The sequence below is a fragment of the Scyliorhinus canicula genome, chromosome 7 (assembly GCF_902713615.1).
Source record: "Scyliorhinus canicula chromosome 7, sScyCan1.1, whole genome shotgun sequence".
NCBI lineage: Eukaryota > Metazoa > Chordata > Chondrichthyes > Carcharhiniformes > Scyliorhinidae > Scyliorhinus > Scyliorhinus canicula.
The window spans coordinates 159,832,419-159,849,054 of record NC_052152.1 but is presented as its reverse complement, the minus strand read 5'-3'; the positions used below and the strand labels follow the sequence as shown (position 1 = coordinate 159,849,054).

The window sequence follows — 16,636 nt, the reverse complement described above, 5'->3', positions numbered from 1 at the left end:
TAGACTGCAGCTACCAAACCCACATCATCTATCGTATAAAAGGATAAGAGCAGTAGGCACATCAGAACACCATCATCTCCAAATCACACATCACCCTGACTTGAAAATACATCACTATCTCATTGAAATCACTGGGTCAAAATTCTGGAACCCATTCCCCAACAACACCGTAGGAGTGTCTTCACCACACGGACTGCATTGGTTCAAGCTGGTGGCTCACAATCACCTTCTCAAGGGCAGTTCAGGATGAGCAACAAATACCTAAATACCATGAATGAAAAAATAGAGTTGATGTACAGGTCAACCATATTCTAATTGAATGGCAAAGCAGGCTTGAGGGACTGAAAGACCTACTCCTGTTCCAATAGGATCTGGCCTATAATCAAAACAATGCTTTTTTTCAACACAAATTCTGCACTTCCACAAAACTCATCTAAAATTGTGAAAACATTACACTAATCCAAAACCACTTGAATCCTGGGTAAGTAAATACTAGATTAATATCACTATAACTATGATTTTACTTTTTTAAATATGTGCCATACTTACTCTTGCGGGTCCAATAATCATCCCTGTCCACCTTGTAAGTGTCATATCTTCATCATCTTCAAGTCCCCAACTTACTGTCCCATCACTTGCCCCCTTCTGGCCATCTTCTAGCTCTTCCAAAAGACGGAAATTGCGTGGAACTGTTACAGCTGCAACAAATAATAAGGTAAAAAATTACAACACTTTTATATTTTGTCATTTGCTGAACTTAAACCACTTCCAACTGCAGGTATGCCAAATTAATTGCAACAGGATTGAATTACAATGCTTTAAAAGTGAGTCAGTTGGATCTCCATACAACAGAAATGTATAGCATGTTGTTACTAACCACATGAAAGTGTTACATACAAAGACGTGCTTCAGCAATCTGAGGCAGCTCTGGTCGAGAAAGGAGGGAATTAAAGTCAGCAAGACAAACCCAACATTTATAAAAATTGCTCAAGTCTTTCTCTTGTAGTTTAGAAGGCTGTCACCATAGACTAGCCTGCAAATGTTTCCTATTTATATATTGTGTCCTTAAGTATTGGTGAATTACAACAGCTAGTAACTTCAATTAACGAATTGACTTCATAACAAATCAGAAGGCCTAGAGGAAAAGTTTGATATTTCGATGTCTGCTTTAATGGCCACATTTTGTTATCCTCAACCTGTCTAAATCTCAATTATTGGCTAGGAATTCATGTGTAGTGTTAAAATATTAAAAGTTAAGTGGAGGGGGCACTCTACAGCTTTGCCTGCACTGCTCGTATTTGAAGACTCACATTTATATAGCTCCTTTCACGACCACTGGATGTCTCAAAGCACTTTACTGCCAAGTAGGTACTTTTGGAAGTGTAGTCACTGTTGTACTGTAGGAAACACGGCAGCCAATTTGTGCATAGTAAACTCCCACAAACAGTAATGTGATATTGGCCAGATAATCTGTTTTTGTGATGCTGACTGGAGGGGTTAATACTGGCTACTTACACCATAATTTTTTTTTTGTCAAATTCACTGTCACAGAAGGTTGCAGGTTAGGTGGATTGGCCATGATAAATTGCCCTTAGTGCCCAAAATTGCCCTTAGTGTTGGGTGGGGTTACTGGGTTATGGGGATAGGGTGGACGTGTTGACCTTGGGTAGGGTGCTCTTTCCAAGAGCCGGTGCAGACTCGATGGGCCGAATGGCCTCCTTCTGCACTGTAAATTCTATAATCTATGAATAGTGTGAAAACTGTTTTGATCTCTACAAGCCTGCCATTAAATTGCACTTGAATTTTGACAAAAAATATTTTACCCAATATAATTAAAGTGTCAATTTAGTTTTGATAACTGAAACAATGCCATTGTCTCCAAATTGACTTTATTTAAAGTCAGATAGACTCTGGTCAGACTGGTCAACTAATTTTCCTATCTTCAGGTAGGCCAGAAACTGCGCAGATATAGACTGGAATATATGATTCAAGTGCTGAACTCATTCTAAAACAAGAGCAGCAAGAATCTGAAGACGCAGAACTTTATGACAGTGAGATTTCCATGCTGTAGCGCTATGCAACTCATTAATGGAAAAACAGTTCAAAACCAAATGAAAATGCAGTTCAGGTCTGCTTTTCTAAAAATAGAAGTAGCTAATTTCCTGTATTTATCTTATCATTGAATCTACAGGAAGTAACTTCATACTTTTGGCAAAGTACAATATTTTCACTGTAATTAAGGCAATGGCAAAAATAGTTAAGAGTGCATTTTTCAGCTTAAAAGTACAACAGAATCATGAAACATATGTAAACGTTTCTTCTGCCTTCAGACTTGTATGTATGCATTCTATTAGCACTTATCGAATGATGCAACTTCGTTTAATCCACAGTAGATTTAAAAGTGGTGATTGATTTTAAAATAACAAAATATTACACGGTTTCTGATTAATGTACCTTACCACAGTCACAGAGAATATAATTAGTGATTTTGATCACGATCATTTCATTGCAGTAGTGGGAGAGAGAATTGGACTGGACCAATTGTGGAGTTGCAGAACAGCGGGTCACTGATTTGGAAGTGACAACACATTCCAGGACTTTGGAATGAAGGAAAGATTGGAAGCTTTCATGGACATAGGGGACCAAGGGTGGATGTTTTGAAGGAGCGACAATTCCAGTTTTGAATAATAAAGGCAGTATCTGAGCATAGGAATACATTTACAATGTCAGCTAACAAGGGGTTCACAAATGGAATTTTGATAGCCCGCATTTTAGTTGGAATGTGCTCAACGCAAAGCTGCAAGTTCATGCATCCATGTCTTTTGCTAATCTCTTTCAATATTTAATAATTAGAATGTATTAAGTTTGTCAAGGTATATATTTGAATATTTTCATGCTTAAATTGAAAGCAGCTATCATAAAACTTTAATGAAAATAAAATTTTATACTCAACTTTTATTTTATTAGAAAATACTTAGTTTTTAAGCACTATTTTCCCCTTCTTTACCAGCAAAACAGCTTTCAAAATAATCTTCTCCGCTTGCACTTTTGGCAACAATCAGTTGTTGGAAGTCTTCAGTAGGTGAACCTGCACTGCACTGCCTGCTGCAACTAAAATAAATGATATTCTTGGCATTTAAAAAAAAACAATCTTCAATTTTTCTTTCAGCAAAGTTTAGAGACTCGCCCATCAAAAATATTAACCTATTACTCACTTGTTTATAAATTCTGAATTCAAAAAATGTATCATTCTTTTCAATAAGCTAGTATAACATCTTTCAGGAACATGTGCACAACATTGCCAAATAAATTAACAGCTATTTCAGATTAGTAGAATGATGAATATTAGTTTGGCTGGCAAGTGTGCAATATGTAAATCAAAAAGTTGTAGAAATATTCAATTCATTTAGCATTAAAGCTTGCAATTTAAAGCTTTTCTTAACTTTGATACTGCAGTGTAACATTTGATCCAACTTATCAAATGCAATTGTTCTTTATTTCAGCCGATCATCATTTAAGCTATTCAAAGAAACCTCAAGTATCTTTGAGCGTGGGTTTGTATGATTTTAGAAGAGTCAAATTTATCTATATATAAACTTAAAAATTGTAGCCTCATATTGAATTTCAGTTTATATATTTTGTCAGTTACCAATGCGTTCAAGTGATTTAAAGACAGGTATAGTTTGCAGTGTCATACCTTCAGTACCTCTCACTTATGAGGGACATGGATAGAGTGTATGGGCAGGCAGTCTTTCCCAGGGTGGAGGGGTCAGTCACCAGGGGACATGGGTTTAAGGTCCGTAGGGGCAAAGTTTAGAGAAGATGTGCAAGGTAGGTGTTTTTTTATGTAGAGGGTGGCGAGTGCTTGGAACACATTGCCTGGGGAGGTTGTGAAAGCAGATACATTAACGGGGTTCAAAAGTCACCTTGACAAACACATGAATAAGATGGGTATACAGGGATACGGCACAAGGAAGTGCTGAGGGTTTTGGCAAATGCTGGTATCACGGCCCGTACAGGCTTGGAGGGCCGAAGGGCATGTTCTTGTGCTGTATTGTTCATTGTTCTAATAGCAACTATGCATATGCAAATTGTCAGTACTGTTTGCAGGCAGTTCAACCATGTGACATCACAATAGTGTACAATACTGTCCTTACCAGACATGTAAATCCATGCACTTTCAATAGCAGTAGTAGCATAATGATTAAGAACGAGAACTTGACCAATTCATTGCTCCCCATCATAATAATGTTCAAAGGAACTTGACTCAGCTGCTAGGTTAATTGAGATTAACTACTTTAGCACAAAACAATGATCAAAGCTGGAACCTTCCTGTCTATAAATTATTCACTGGATAAATTCAGTGAGTCTTTAGGGGAACTGGAGACAGGACCCCTGTTATTTACAGGGATGCTCAATGTATAAAAGCAACCCTAGTTGTAGAGAAGTTGACATCTTTATCAGAAATACACATTCAAATATTGTAGTGCAAGAGGAAAGAGAGATGATGGAACACAATGTGGCAGAGTTAGGAAATCATAAAGGAGCCATCGCTGAAGTATCAAACGCGCCGGGGACTTAATATTGAATGGAAAAATTGCAGCAATGGTAAAGCTCATGTAACAAAGAGTTATTGGATTATTATAATATCTAGAAACAACTACTTAACACCAGGGTGCGTTGATTTTTAGACTTGAACAACAGATTCCATTGCATTGTTTAAGTTGTGCTTTTATTTTAAAAATAGAGTTATTCTCCAGTTTGTCTCCTGGAATAGAATATACATCAGTTACAAAAGAATCACAATAGGCTCTTACAAGGTTTGAAATTAGTTATTTGAATGAGGACTCCCAAACCTAAGTAAACTTAGAACAATTCACTCTGAGGCTAATTTATGGGAAATTAATGTTAATTAATTAGCATTGGCATCTCACATGATAAATTTTCTCCTTAAACAAAAAATGTTAATCTATATTCCATCAATTATAGGAGCCTTTAAACTGGTTGCACTTTTCGTGGCTGGAGATCAAGTTCATTGAATACATTGTCACAATGTTCTAAATGTAATTTATTATTAATCTAATTTATTTATTTATACCAATGTTAAAACCCTCATATGTTAGCGCATACTTTGCCAAATGTGACAGCATCTCGGAGATGGAGACATTTGTTGATTAACTTAAAAAGAAATGTTAAAACCATTTAGTGACATTAGAACAAGGTAAGACAACTTGCAAAAAACAAAATTGGTGTCAAACTACCAGTTTGTATTTACGTGAAGCTTGTTTTCTATAGATTATTTTTGCCCTTTTCATAACTGTCTAGGGAACCAGACCTGCCCTCTTTAAATAGTGCTCCAAAGTTGTCCTTTGAGAGAAAGCAGAATAAAAACAATTTACGAAAAATTTGTAAGTGCAAGAATCGTGCAAGCAAAATTATGTAGGTAGGTATCAGATATATTTTTCAGGCAACCATGGTTGCATCTGGACAATATCAGTAAAGCGTGCACGTTGCAATGCTGCCTAAAAAGGATTTTGCAAGCAGTGGAGACAAACAATACTCGCCATCCAGTATGCTTACTGTTATTATTATTGCTCATGGACTTTTGAGTCTGCTTTGCAAGGCTATTTCTAACAATTAGAAAGCCACTTTAGCATGGTCCTATCTACAAGAGATCCAGGACCCATGCTACAGGACAAGCAAGTGTGAATATTCAACCAAATTTGAAGTCTTCCTTAGACGTTGAGAGTCTAAACCAGGAATTTGGAATATTTAATCCAATGCTAAAATATTCACAGAAAAGAGGGGGAAAGAAAGGTGGATGAGACTAGAGACAAAAAGAAAATGTAGTTTTTCAAAAAAAAAATTTCAAAAGTAATTAAAATTAAAAATTAGAAATGAGACTCCATACTGATTTAAATATGAGAGAGATTGGTGGTAATCAAGACCTAACCTGCAATAATTCAATTACACTGGAACAGACAAACCTAAATTTTTTCGGAGCCATTGTCAGCCCGTTCCCAACTTCATGCCCTTTTAACATCCAGCCTCTAGGGGAGGTCCCGGTGTACCGCACCTTGTGGAGGATCAGGTCAAATTCAATTACAACTTCCAAATTTCCACATTTAACTGTGCACATGCTAGAAGTTGCTGTCCAATTTACTCCACAGCAGTGAGTCCCGAGACCTCAACAATTAATCTTATTGCAAAATACAGGCTATTACTGAAAAAAAGAGGTATCTCACAACTGCATTATCCTTTACAGCCTGAAAAGTAAAACATGTTTTTCTTTTATATTGCACCAAACATAAAACTTTAAAAAAAATCTTTCTACAAATTAGTAGGCAGCGTCCTCAGTTTTAGCATGTCAACTTTTGTCTTAAAAGAGGCACCAAGAAAGAGGGAGGGCACTAAGAAAGAGGGAGGGCACCAAGAAAGAGGGACAGCGAAATGTAAAAAGCAATAGTGTCAGAACACTGAAAAGGGGGAAGAGGTCAATAGGCCTTTATCGTCCTCCGGCGAGGCAAGTTTAAAAGAGCCAAAGTTGAAGCTAATCAGCATTTATACTTCTCAGCAGTCATACTATACTGATCGAGAACGCACAGGGGCCACAGGTGACAGAAACAGCAAACCTTGAGGAAATGTTAGTCAAGGCAGAGGCCAGTATAACTATCAGGACAGCAGATTGTGGTAGGTAGGCCAGTTATCAAAGGACAACTGCTGGGAATGCTTCAGACCACATTGGAGTGAAGAACAAAAAATAAATCCAGCCTAATTTTGCAGAGGCTTGCATTTTTGTGTATGACGGTTTCAAACTTTGAAACACAGGGAAGCAAGCAAACAGATTGTTATCAGCACCTTCAGATCTTAACTTTCAGGAAAAATAAGTATAAAGGTTTGAGTCACATCAATTTGTGAAATGAGATCAGTGAACAGAAATGGCAATTCACTGGAATTTGATCTCCCAGCATGCAAAAGGGGTGTTAGAGGACAGAGGCTGTTCTTGGATGTTGCTTTTGTAAAGTTTTTGAGTATAGGCCATGACATGATTATCTGTTCACGGAAGTGTCTGGTAACAACATATGATTGTACAACACAAGCACAAGGCTGAAAAAATTAAAAGACAGGAGTGCAACTGGTTGATGAGGCCCCTAATTTCATGTTGTACTGCCTCACTAAGGGCAGAATAGCAACGTGAATACTGTACAACTGCTCTTCTTGCGAATCAATAGCATTGTGAATACATTAGGCTCTCTGGAAAATATTGAGAAAAATAAAGTGCAAAAATGAACATAAATTCTACCCATTTATAATTTTCATGTTTCAATAATAGTCCATTTTCTTAACCTGAAACATTTAACTTGGCTTCTCTCTCGCTCCAGAGATCCATAGAATCCCTACAGTGCAGAAGGTGGCCATTTGACCCATTGAGTCTGCAGTGACTCTCTGAAAAAGCACTCTATCTAGGCCCACTCCATCTCTGCAACCTCGCATATTGATCATGGCAAATCCACCTAACCTGCCCATCTTTGGACACTAAGGGGCAATTTAGCATGGCCAATCCACCTAATGTGTACATCTTTGGGAGGAAACAGGAGCACCTGGAGGAAACCCACGCAGACACAGAGATAACGTGCAAACTTTGCACAGACATTCACCTAAGGCCAGAATCGAACCCAGGTCCCTGGCGCTGTGATGCAGAAGTGCTAGCCACTGTGCTTCCAGATTAAGTATTTCCAGTCAATCTTCATCTCAGATTTCCAGCCTTTGCAGTGTTTTACTTTTACATTTTTACATAACTTACTTTACCATTATAGCCTCAAGTGGTCATGGGCATGCCTATTGGAACTACCTGCTGATAACCTGCAAGTGTGCTTTGACAGAAACAGTGTGTGTGAATCACAGACATTTACAACAAAGGAGGCCATCCAGCTCAACGTGCCCACACCAACTGACAAAGGAGCCACCCAGCCTAATCCCACTCTCTGGCTCTCAGCACGTACATGGCCTTGTATATTACAGCACCAAGTGCATCTTTTAACAAAAATGGAGAATGGTAATCTTTTTCAAGATTTGTGTCAATGTTGGCAACACAACTGAATGCTTCTGCTCAAATATGGGTGGACATATTTACTGGGCCATAGTGATGGGAGTGATGTCATGTGCATGTTTTCTGGCCAGGAATACGATCATGTACCTAACATCCAGTATTGCTATAGCATCAGGAAGACTATTTCAAATGAGGTTATGAAGGTTTCTGCTTCTACCGTCCTTAAAAGCAGTGAGTTCCAGGCACCCACCACCCTTGAAAACCTTTTCCCTTGAATCCTTTCTAAACCTCATCTTGAAGTTAGCATAATGTTCTTTGCAAGGCCTGACTAGGCCCCTCTCATTGTGAGCTTCTGGGATCAGATTAATTTACATGATTTTGGCAGGTCCCTGATATAAAGCTGCTGGATTTGGGGATCTGAAGCAGCTGAAGAATACCAGTTTTCAAACATAAAAACATTTTGGAATACACGTTTTCAGTTCCTGTTGCCCAGTGGTCAACTGCAATCATTTGTCAGCACTTTGAAATCATCTTCCTGATGTCATAGCAACACTGGGTGCATTGCCAACATGATGCAAATCTTGAAAATGATTACATTCCCCATTTGTGTCAAAGATAAACAACTTAATTCTCAGCCACCTGTTGATGGATGAAACTGCAGCCAATTCGAACAATAGTCACCTCCACTTTGAAAACCTGCTGGAAGACTTACGTTTGTATAACTGCGCATAATGCACAAGGCATCATGAAATACGCCTAGTGAAAGAAAAGACCCCGTCAGAATTCTGCCGCAGGAATGTCTGATGGACCTTTATTCTTCCAGATTGCACAAAACACCAGTATCCTTATCATGATAATGATCAGGCAATCGGCCATTTACTGACATACTTTTGTGAATAAGAATCATTCAACCTGTAGGGTCGGCACCAACTCACTGCAAAAGCAACTTAGCTGGGCTCAATCCCTGCCCTTTCCCTGTAACGCTACAATCTTCAGGGTTTGATCAAATTTCCTTTTGAAAATCACAATTGAATCTGATTTCACCACTCTCCCAGACAGTGCATTTTAGAATCAAACTACTCGCTGCATAAGAAGTGTTTTTGTATGTTGTCTTTGGTTCTTTGTCAATCAACTTAAATCCGTGTCTTCTGGTTCTTGACCCCTCTGCCAAAGGTAACAGCTTCTCTGTAAAGGAAACAGCTTCTCCCTATCTACTCTTCTTCAGACAGTTTAATTCTTTAACACATCAAGTCTCCTCAGAGAGTAGTAAGGGCGTGGAATGCCCTGCCTGCAACAGTAGTGGACTCGCCAACACTAAACGCATTCAAATGGTCATTGGATAGGCATATGGACGATAAGGGAATAGTGTAGAGGGACTTGAAGGGTTTCATAGGACGGCGCAACATCGAGGGCCGAAGGGCCTGTACTGTGCTGTAATGTTCTATGTTCTTAACTTCTTTTCTCCAAGTAGAAGAACCAACTTCTCCAATCTACCCAAGTAACTGAAGTCCCTCATCCCTGGAATCATTCTTGCAAATCTTTCCCGAATCCTCTCCAAAGACTTCACCTCCTTCCCAAAGTGCAGTTCCCAGAATTGGACACAGTACATCAGTAGAGGCCAAACCAGTATTTTATAAAAGTTCATCATAACTTCTTTCCAAGGTAAATTGTCAAATTTTCCTCAGATCCTGTCACAAAAAAGGAGTACTAACCATAGCTACTCCACTTCCAGGATGAAAGCTGGGTACGTGGACTAGTTAGCTGTTTCCAGACTTCTGTAGGAAGAGTTTCCAAACTCTTGTCAACCTAGAGTGTCCCAGTGATTTAAATGAACCTGACACCAATGCTGGAGAGGTTTGTTATGATTTGAGCATGAGTATTCAACAAGTAGATATGCTGAGTGTGTGTTATTATTATTTGGCTCCTGAGTGAAAGACATTAATTTTAATTAATCTGCAGATTTTCCCAAGACTCACTAATCCTACATCTGTATCACAACCTTCATTCATCCACAACTGGCACCAAGAATCAAAGATTGAGAGAATGAAAAGTGAGCTCAATCTCACTTTGAAAAACTGAGATAATCTTGTAACAAAAGGTTGGTTAATAAATGTAAATACAATATCCAGATCGTCCCTCCAAATTAGATAGTTAAAAGCATGAGCAAACATTTGTCCAGCTTTATATTAAAGAAAGTAATTGTTTGACAGTTTTAATCTCAATTCTGTCAACACCAGCACATCCCCCTCCCCACCAGAAAATAATTTAAGACAGTCTACAAATATGCTACACAGATCCAGTCCAGACTCCAGCTCAAAAGCACTGATCTAGGCTGACACAAATGTATTTAGATAATGCTAACTTATGGATGAGACATTAAACAAAGCCCCTAAGCTGACTGTGTTCAATAGATGTTTGACGGTATTCGAAGAGAGATCTCTTGGTATTTTTGTTAATATTTTTAACTCAATGAAGAGCATTGAAAATAGATTAACTGGTCATTCATCTCATTGTTCTTATATTAGGTTGTTGCATACAAGATGGCCATCACAACTGTCCAAACAATTTCAAACGATTCATCATATTGTTTTGTGTTCTTCTGGCCCAGAAGGTGAAATCAATGAAAGTTTGTTCTTTTCTCCAATCCCACATCAACTCCATTGGAATTCATGAGCGTGAACGATCTCTGCATATAAATGGCGATTCTTGACAATTAAAACAGTATAGGAACACCACCTTGGTTAATGTGTGCAGTTCCATGCCAAAAAATCAGACCTTCTCTACTGTGTCAAAGAGGAAACATGCAATTAGGTTATTTTAGCCACTGCATTCATCAATGCTTGAACAGTGGAATCAATTTAAAATTACCTAAATACACATTTGCCAAAGGCATCAATTTTAGCAGCAGGTTAACATCGCTACTGCTAGTATTATGGCTGGACAACAGTTTTAATGAGATTTGCTTTTGGGCACATTGTTCTTATCCCTGTAAAACAGCTAACAAAGGCAAAAAAACCCACAAATAATTGTTTTTGAAAATATCTTCTGATATGCCTTTTTGAAAACTTTATTAAAATGTCTGAAGAGTTGAACCAAACCAAAATCCTCTAAACGAAAAATAAATCATTATTCTCTCTTTCTTTCTTTTTGTTAATACAAATTTAGAGTATCCAATTATTTTTTTCCAATTAAGGGGCAATTTAGCGTGGTCAATTCACCTACCCTGCACACCTTTGGGTTGTGGGGACGAAACCCACGCAAACACGGGGAGAATGTGCAAACTCCACTCGGACAGTGACTAAGAGCCGGGATCGAACCTGGGACCTCAGCGCTGTGAGGCAGCAGTGCTATCCATTGCATCACTATGCTGCCCTTATTATTCTCTCTTTCACCCTGCCCGGTACAGCCCTCATCACTGGTCCCTTAAGTCTGCGGAACACAGGCTTGATGTATGTGGTGGACCTGATTTAGCCATTCGCTACCAAATCTGGCTGGACCATGTAAAGCACCATTTGGTCCTCATCTGCCCAAACTGCTCATTATTGCAGCATCACCCTGGAATGCAAAGATAACCTTCCCATTTAATTTCTCGATTGCAAACTGCAAACCACCTTCTTAAAACCCACTCTCCCCATCTCCTCTGCCTCACTTCCAGCAAGCAGTTCATGAACTTTAGTCATTAATATTAAGACCATCCAATTAGCTGCCTTCACTTAGCTCCTTTCCTCCAGCGCACACGAAACTTCCTTTAAGGTTTACCCACCCTGAAATTGCATTGTCATTTCGTTTGTGTTGAGCACCTATTGTCTATGATTCCTACCTCCCGTTCCCTCAACCCTGTTCCTGCAAAACCACTGGCAACCAGCTTCCCCTTGGGTTCCCAGGTTAACTGCTATTGTTAGTGGTTCCTTTTCAGATTATGTTCTCCTAACAAAAAACACATGACCCTCCATCTTTGCAAACTAACTCCCATCTCCAACCTCTCTTTCCTCTCCTAGATCCTTGACTATGTTTGCGCATTGAAAGTCCATGTCCACCTTCCTTGAACATTACATTTTGATCTCACCAATAAGGTTTCCATGCTGTAACACAATGGTTCTTATTTTTTTTTTAATTTGTCACAAATTGGCATACATTAACACTGCAATGATGTTACTGTGAAAGGCCCCTCGTCACCGCCTGTTCAGGTACACAGAGGGAGAATTCAAAATGTCCAAATTACCTAACAAGCATGTCTTTCGAGATTTGTGAGAGGAAACCAGAGCTCCCGGAGGAAACCCATGCAGACACGGGGAGAATGTGCAGACTCCGCACAGACAATGGGCAGCACAAGTGATTAGCACTGTGGCTTCACAGTGCCAGGGTCCCAGGTTCGATTCCCTGCTTGGTCACCGTTCGAGCGGAGTCTGCATGTTCTCTCTGTGTTTGGTTGGGTTTCCTCCAGGTGCTCCGGTTTCCTCCGACAGACAAAAGACGTGCAGGTTAGGTGGATTGACCATAATAAATTGCCCTTCGTGACCAAAAAAAAAGGTTAGATGGGGTTATTGGGTTACGGGGATAGGGTGGAAGTGAGGGCTTAAGTGGTTCAATGCAGACTCTATGGGCCGAAAGGCCTCCTTCTGCACTGTATGATCTATGACAGTCACCCAAGCTGGGAATCGAACCTGGGACCCTGGCGCTGTGAAGCCAGTGTCAACCACTGTGCTGCCCACTGCTTATGGAAGTCACAAATGATATTCCACATGACAACAACAAAGGGAAATGTTCTGCTCCAAAGCCTCTCCACCATCATTCAGCTGGTTGGGACTTCCCTCAGATACTATTTATACCTATCTAATCATAAACAGACAATTGCTTCTCTTCCTACTCTGTTACCTCTATTGTCCCCCCCAACGATCTGTTCCTTGGCCCCTTCCCATTTGTCGAGATGGTGTCCCTCAGCAACATCATCCGCAAACACAGCATTGGTTGTCACATACAAGTTGATGACACCCAACATGACCTTCATTCTCACAACAAACAGCATTCTCTAGCCACTGACTTCACCTCTCCCTGGAGGCGGAAATAAAAAAGGGTGTAAGGATAAACCCAGTAAACCCAGCAACTGCAGGCCAGTCATGACAACCTCAGTGGTGTGAAAGCTTTTAGAAATTATAATCTGGTACAAAATTAGCTATCACTTGGACAAGTGTGGATTCATTAAGTAAAGTCGGTATGGATTTGTTAATGGCAAATTGTGTTTAACCACCTTAAGTTATTTGATGAGGTAAAAGAGAGGGGTGATGAGGATAATGCAGCGATGTGATGTGGCTGGATTCTGAAAAGCCATTTCACCACATTATACAATAAAGTTAAAGCCCATAAATTAGATGGGAAAGTGGCAGCATGGACACAAAGACGGCTGAGCAACAGGAAACAGAGTAGTGGATGAACCGTTGTTTTTGAACTGGAGGAAATTTTATAGTGGGGTTTCCCAGGAGTCAGTTTCCCAAGAGATGATAGGCAGGCTGGTGGAATAGGCAAACACATGGCAGATGAAATTTAAAGTAGAGAAATGCCAGCAGACGTAATGGCTGAATGGCCTCCTTCTGCATTGCAACCATTCTAGATTTGAAGTATTTTGGTTAAACCCTGAACCGAACTGTTTGGGGTGAAGCAGTGTGGTAAAACTCTGAACTGGACCATGTGAAATTTAAAAAGGTGGTTAAAACATTGTTCAATATCGCTGACTACTCCCTTCAGAGAGCCAGCATGGTCATGACAGGTCGAAAAGCCTCTTGTTTTGTAACTATTTAATATTTTCATCCATGTTTTTAAATCTTTCCATGGACTTGCCCCACCCTATCTCTAATCTCCTCCAGTCCCACAATTCTCCTAAATATTTGAGCTTCTCTGGCCTTTAAAGCAAATCAGATTAATTGCTCCTCCTACAGGTGCGCATGATTTCAGCTGCCAGGACTTTACCCCCCCTCTGGAATCCCTTCCTAAACCTCTCAGCTTCTCTTTCCTCCTTTAAGATGCTCCTCAAGCCTTTCATTTTAGCCAAGCTACTAATCATATGCTTTAATATCTCCTGGTGTGCCTTGCTGCCAAACTTTGCTCGACAACTCTCATTGAAAGCTTTTGGTAATTTCTATGATGTGAAAGGTGTTATACATATTCAGGTCTGTGTTGCATCATTATTTCAAGAGCAATGGTTACTCCCTCTCACTGCACCACCAGCTCTAGTATGCATGTTATCCATTTTTCCTTGGTGGGTTAATGACACCACTCTGCAATACAAGACTTTGTGCTTCTCAGCAAGAGTGTGAAACACTGAAATCCGGAACCTTTCTAAAAGGTAATTTTGCTCACATATTAAATTTCCGAGTGACACCGAATACATGGCTCAGGGCAAGGATGATGCAAATGCCCATCACATCAAGATATAAAACAGCACTAAACAGTTTAAGAACTAATCAACCAGCTCTTAAATACCTGGTAAATAAGGGGAATGTGAAACTGAAGCGTAGTTTGCTCCTTCATTTGATCCCTTAGTTAGTAGTGACATAGCTGACTCAACAAAGGTGTTACTAAATTTGATGTGCTCTCTAGTCTCATATCTGTATGTTCCAAGAGGTATGGGGGTGGGAATGGTAATGGTGATGGAGAAAATCCAGCAGCATTCAGAGTTTCTATTCCGGACTACTATCCATTGGTCAGTATTGAGGTATGCAAGTGTGGACATGTCAAGTGAGAGCAGGATTAGATTCCTTTATGGTGGTATTCACCATTCAGTCAAAAGAAGACTGGTCACTAAATAATGGGGGGGGGGGGGGGGGGGGGTGCAGAAAGCTCTTCTGTTAAAAGTCTCATTGGATGCAAGAGTTTATTTTTGAGCAGCACTGTTTTTATCTGAATGGAAACCACAAGTTGTGAACAAACCCTTCGATTTAGATTTTAGTCTCAGCGACCACTTTCAAAAATCCAACTTTAGCATTTTTCAACATTTAATAAATCACTGTCAGTGATTAAATGTTTATGCATTTATGGTTACATGATTGTTAACATGTCAAGAATGTCAATCACAGCGCCTAACTAGTTAGCAATAAATACTTTAAAATAGTACGATTTAATGCCAGTCAACTAAGTGAGATTTCCTTGCGTGCATCTTAAAGACACTGGGACAAATAAAATTGAATTTCAAGTCCTGGGCTGATCAAGCCCAAAAATAGAAAGTCGGAAAAGTTAAAAATTATAAAGTCGTTTACAGTAGCTGACAAACAGGGGTGTCAACAGACGAAGGATATATTTTGCACTAGCTAATGATGTAAAAACTTCTGCATCACAATATAAAACCATGCATCGAATTCTTGTTTTAAGATGGACTGTTTTTTAAAAATAAACATTTTAGCTCTTACTAAATCAGTCATCATTTCACAACCAAAAAGCATGTACACCAATGAGAAGCAAGAGTCCTGCCACATAGGGAATCCCAGTTAGAACTTTACCATTTAGTTGTACACTTTCTGCTGTCGGTAAAACATTTTTTTTTAAAGAACTGCTACAAAAACATTTTTCTTTTGTTATATATTGATATTTAAGGACAAAATTATCTTATTAAAAAAATGTTTCACAAATCTCCTGCAAACACATCCTTCCAGACCTCAAAAAAAGCTTCCATGATCTGAGTTTGCCCTTGTTCTGGAGTGTCTACTGGCACAATCTGCCAGTAGGTTGGAGTTGAATCGGGACTTGCTCTAGGTCTTATCATTGCTCAACTGCTGAGAAATCTACTAGCTATTAAAACATTTTAGTACTTAATACCTAATGGAGTGTTATCACTGGCTGTAATGTGGTAATCATGTAGGGAAATGTGGTGGACAATATTTGCACAGCAGTGGCCCACAAATAGCAATGAGGTAAATGACCAAAGGATGTGCCTTTTTTGGTGTTGCTTACATTGGCTATGATCTTTTGGGCAGGCAGAGCCCCAGTTGAAAAACCATACCTCAAATAGCAGAACTCCCTCACTCCTGCACAGAAGTATCTTGTTATGAACTCGTCTGCAGAAAGGAGTTTGAAACCAGGGCCTTTTAACTCTCAGGCTGGTTGGTGCATTTCAAATGAGTCACGACTCACATTATAAATAGTATTCAGAGGGCAGCACGGTGGCCTAGTGGTTAGCACAACAGCCTCACGGCGCTGAGGTCCCAGGTTCGATCCCGGCTCTGGGTCACTGTCCGTGTGGAGTTTGCACATTCTCCCCGTGTCTGCGTGGGTTTCGTCACCACAACCCAAAAATGTGCAGAGTAGGTGGATTGGCCATGCTAAATTGCCCCTTAATTGGAAAAAATAATTGGGTAATCTAAATTCATTTTAAAAATAAGAAAATAAAATAAATAAATAAATAAATAGTATTCAGTATTTTAAATGCAAGCAGTGAAATAGTGTACTGCACCATAAGATCTAGCCATTGACAGTGTAGGAACACGGAGCATTTTATCTGCGTTGTTCAGATCTAGAACCAAGCTCTCCCTCAGCTGGCCATATAAATTTAGTTACTCTGCAACTTGGAACTGGAATACATACTGTAATGTATATACA

The 16,636-nt window shown here is 39.5% G+C and overlaps 1 protein-coding gene across 2 annotated transcripts in view; it reads right to left on the bottom strand.

Annotated features, from left to right (window-relative positions):
- The window catches only part of LOC119969484 (ubiquitin-conjugating enzyme E2 variant 1-like), a 43,792-nt gene that overhangs the window by 18,390 nt on the left and 8,766 nt on the right, over positions 1–16,636 (bottom strand). Inside the window, exons 1-2 of one of the 2 annotated variants that reach the window (XM_038803162.1) lie at positions 2,954–2,972; positions 550–698 (exon numbers count right to left, since the gene is read on the bottom strand). In XM_038803162.1, the coding sequence (XP_038659090.1) occupies positions 550–594 (45 nt within the window). In that variant the 5' untranslated portion in view covers positions 595–698; positions 2,954–2,972. Of the gene's footprint in view, positions 1–549; positions 699–2,953; positions 2,973–16,636 lie in introns of those variants that run through there. The other variant, XM_038803161.1, reaches the window with a different exon arrangement.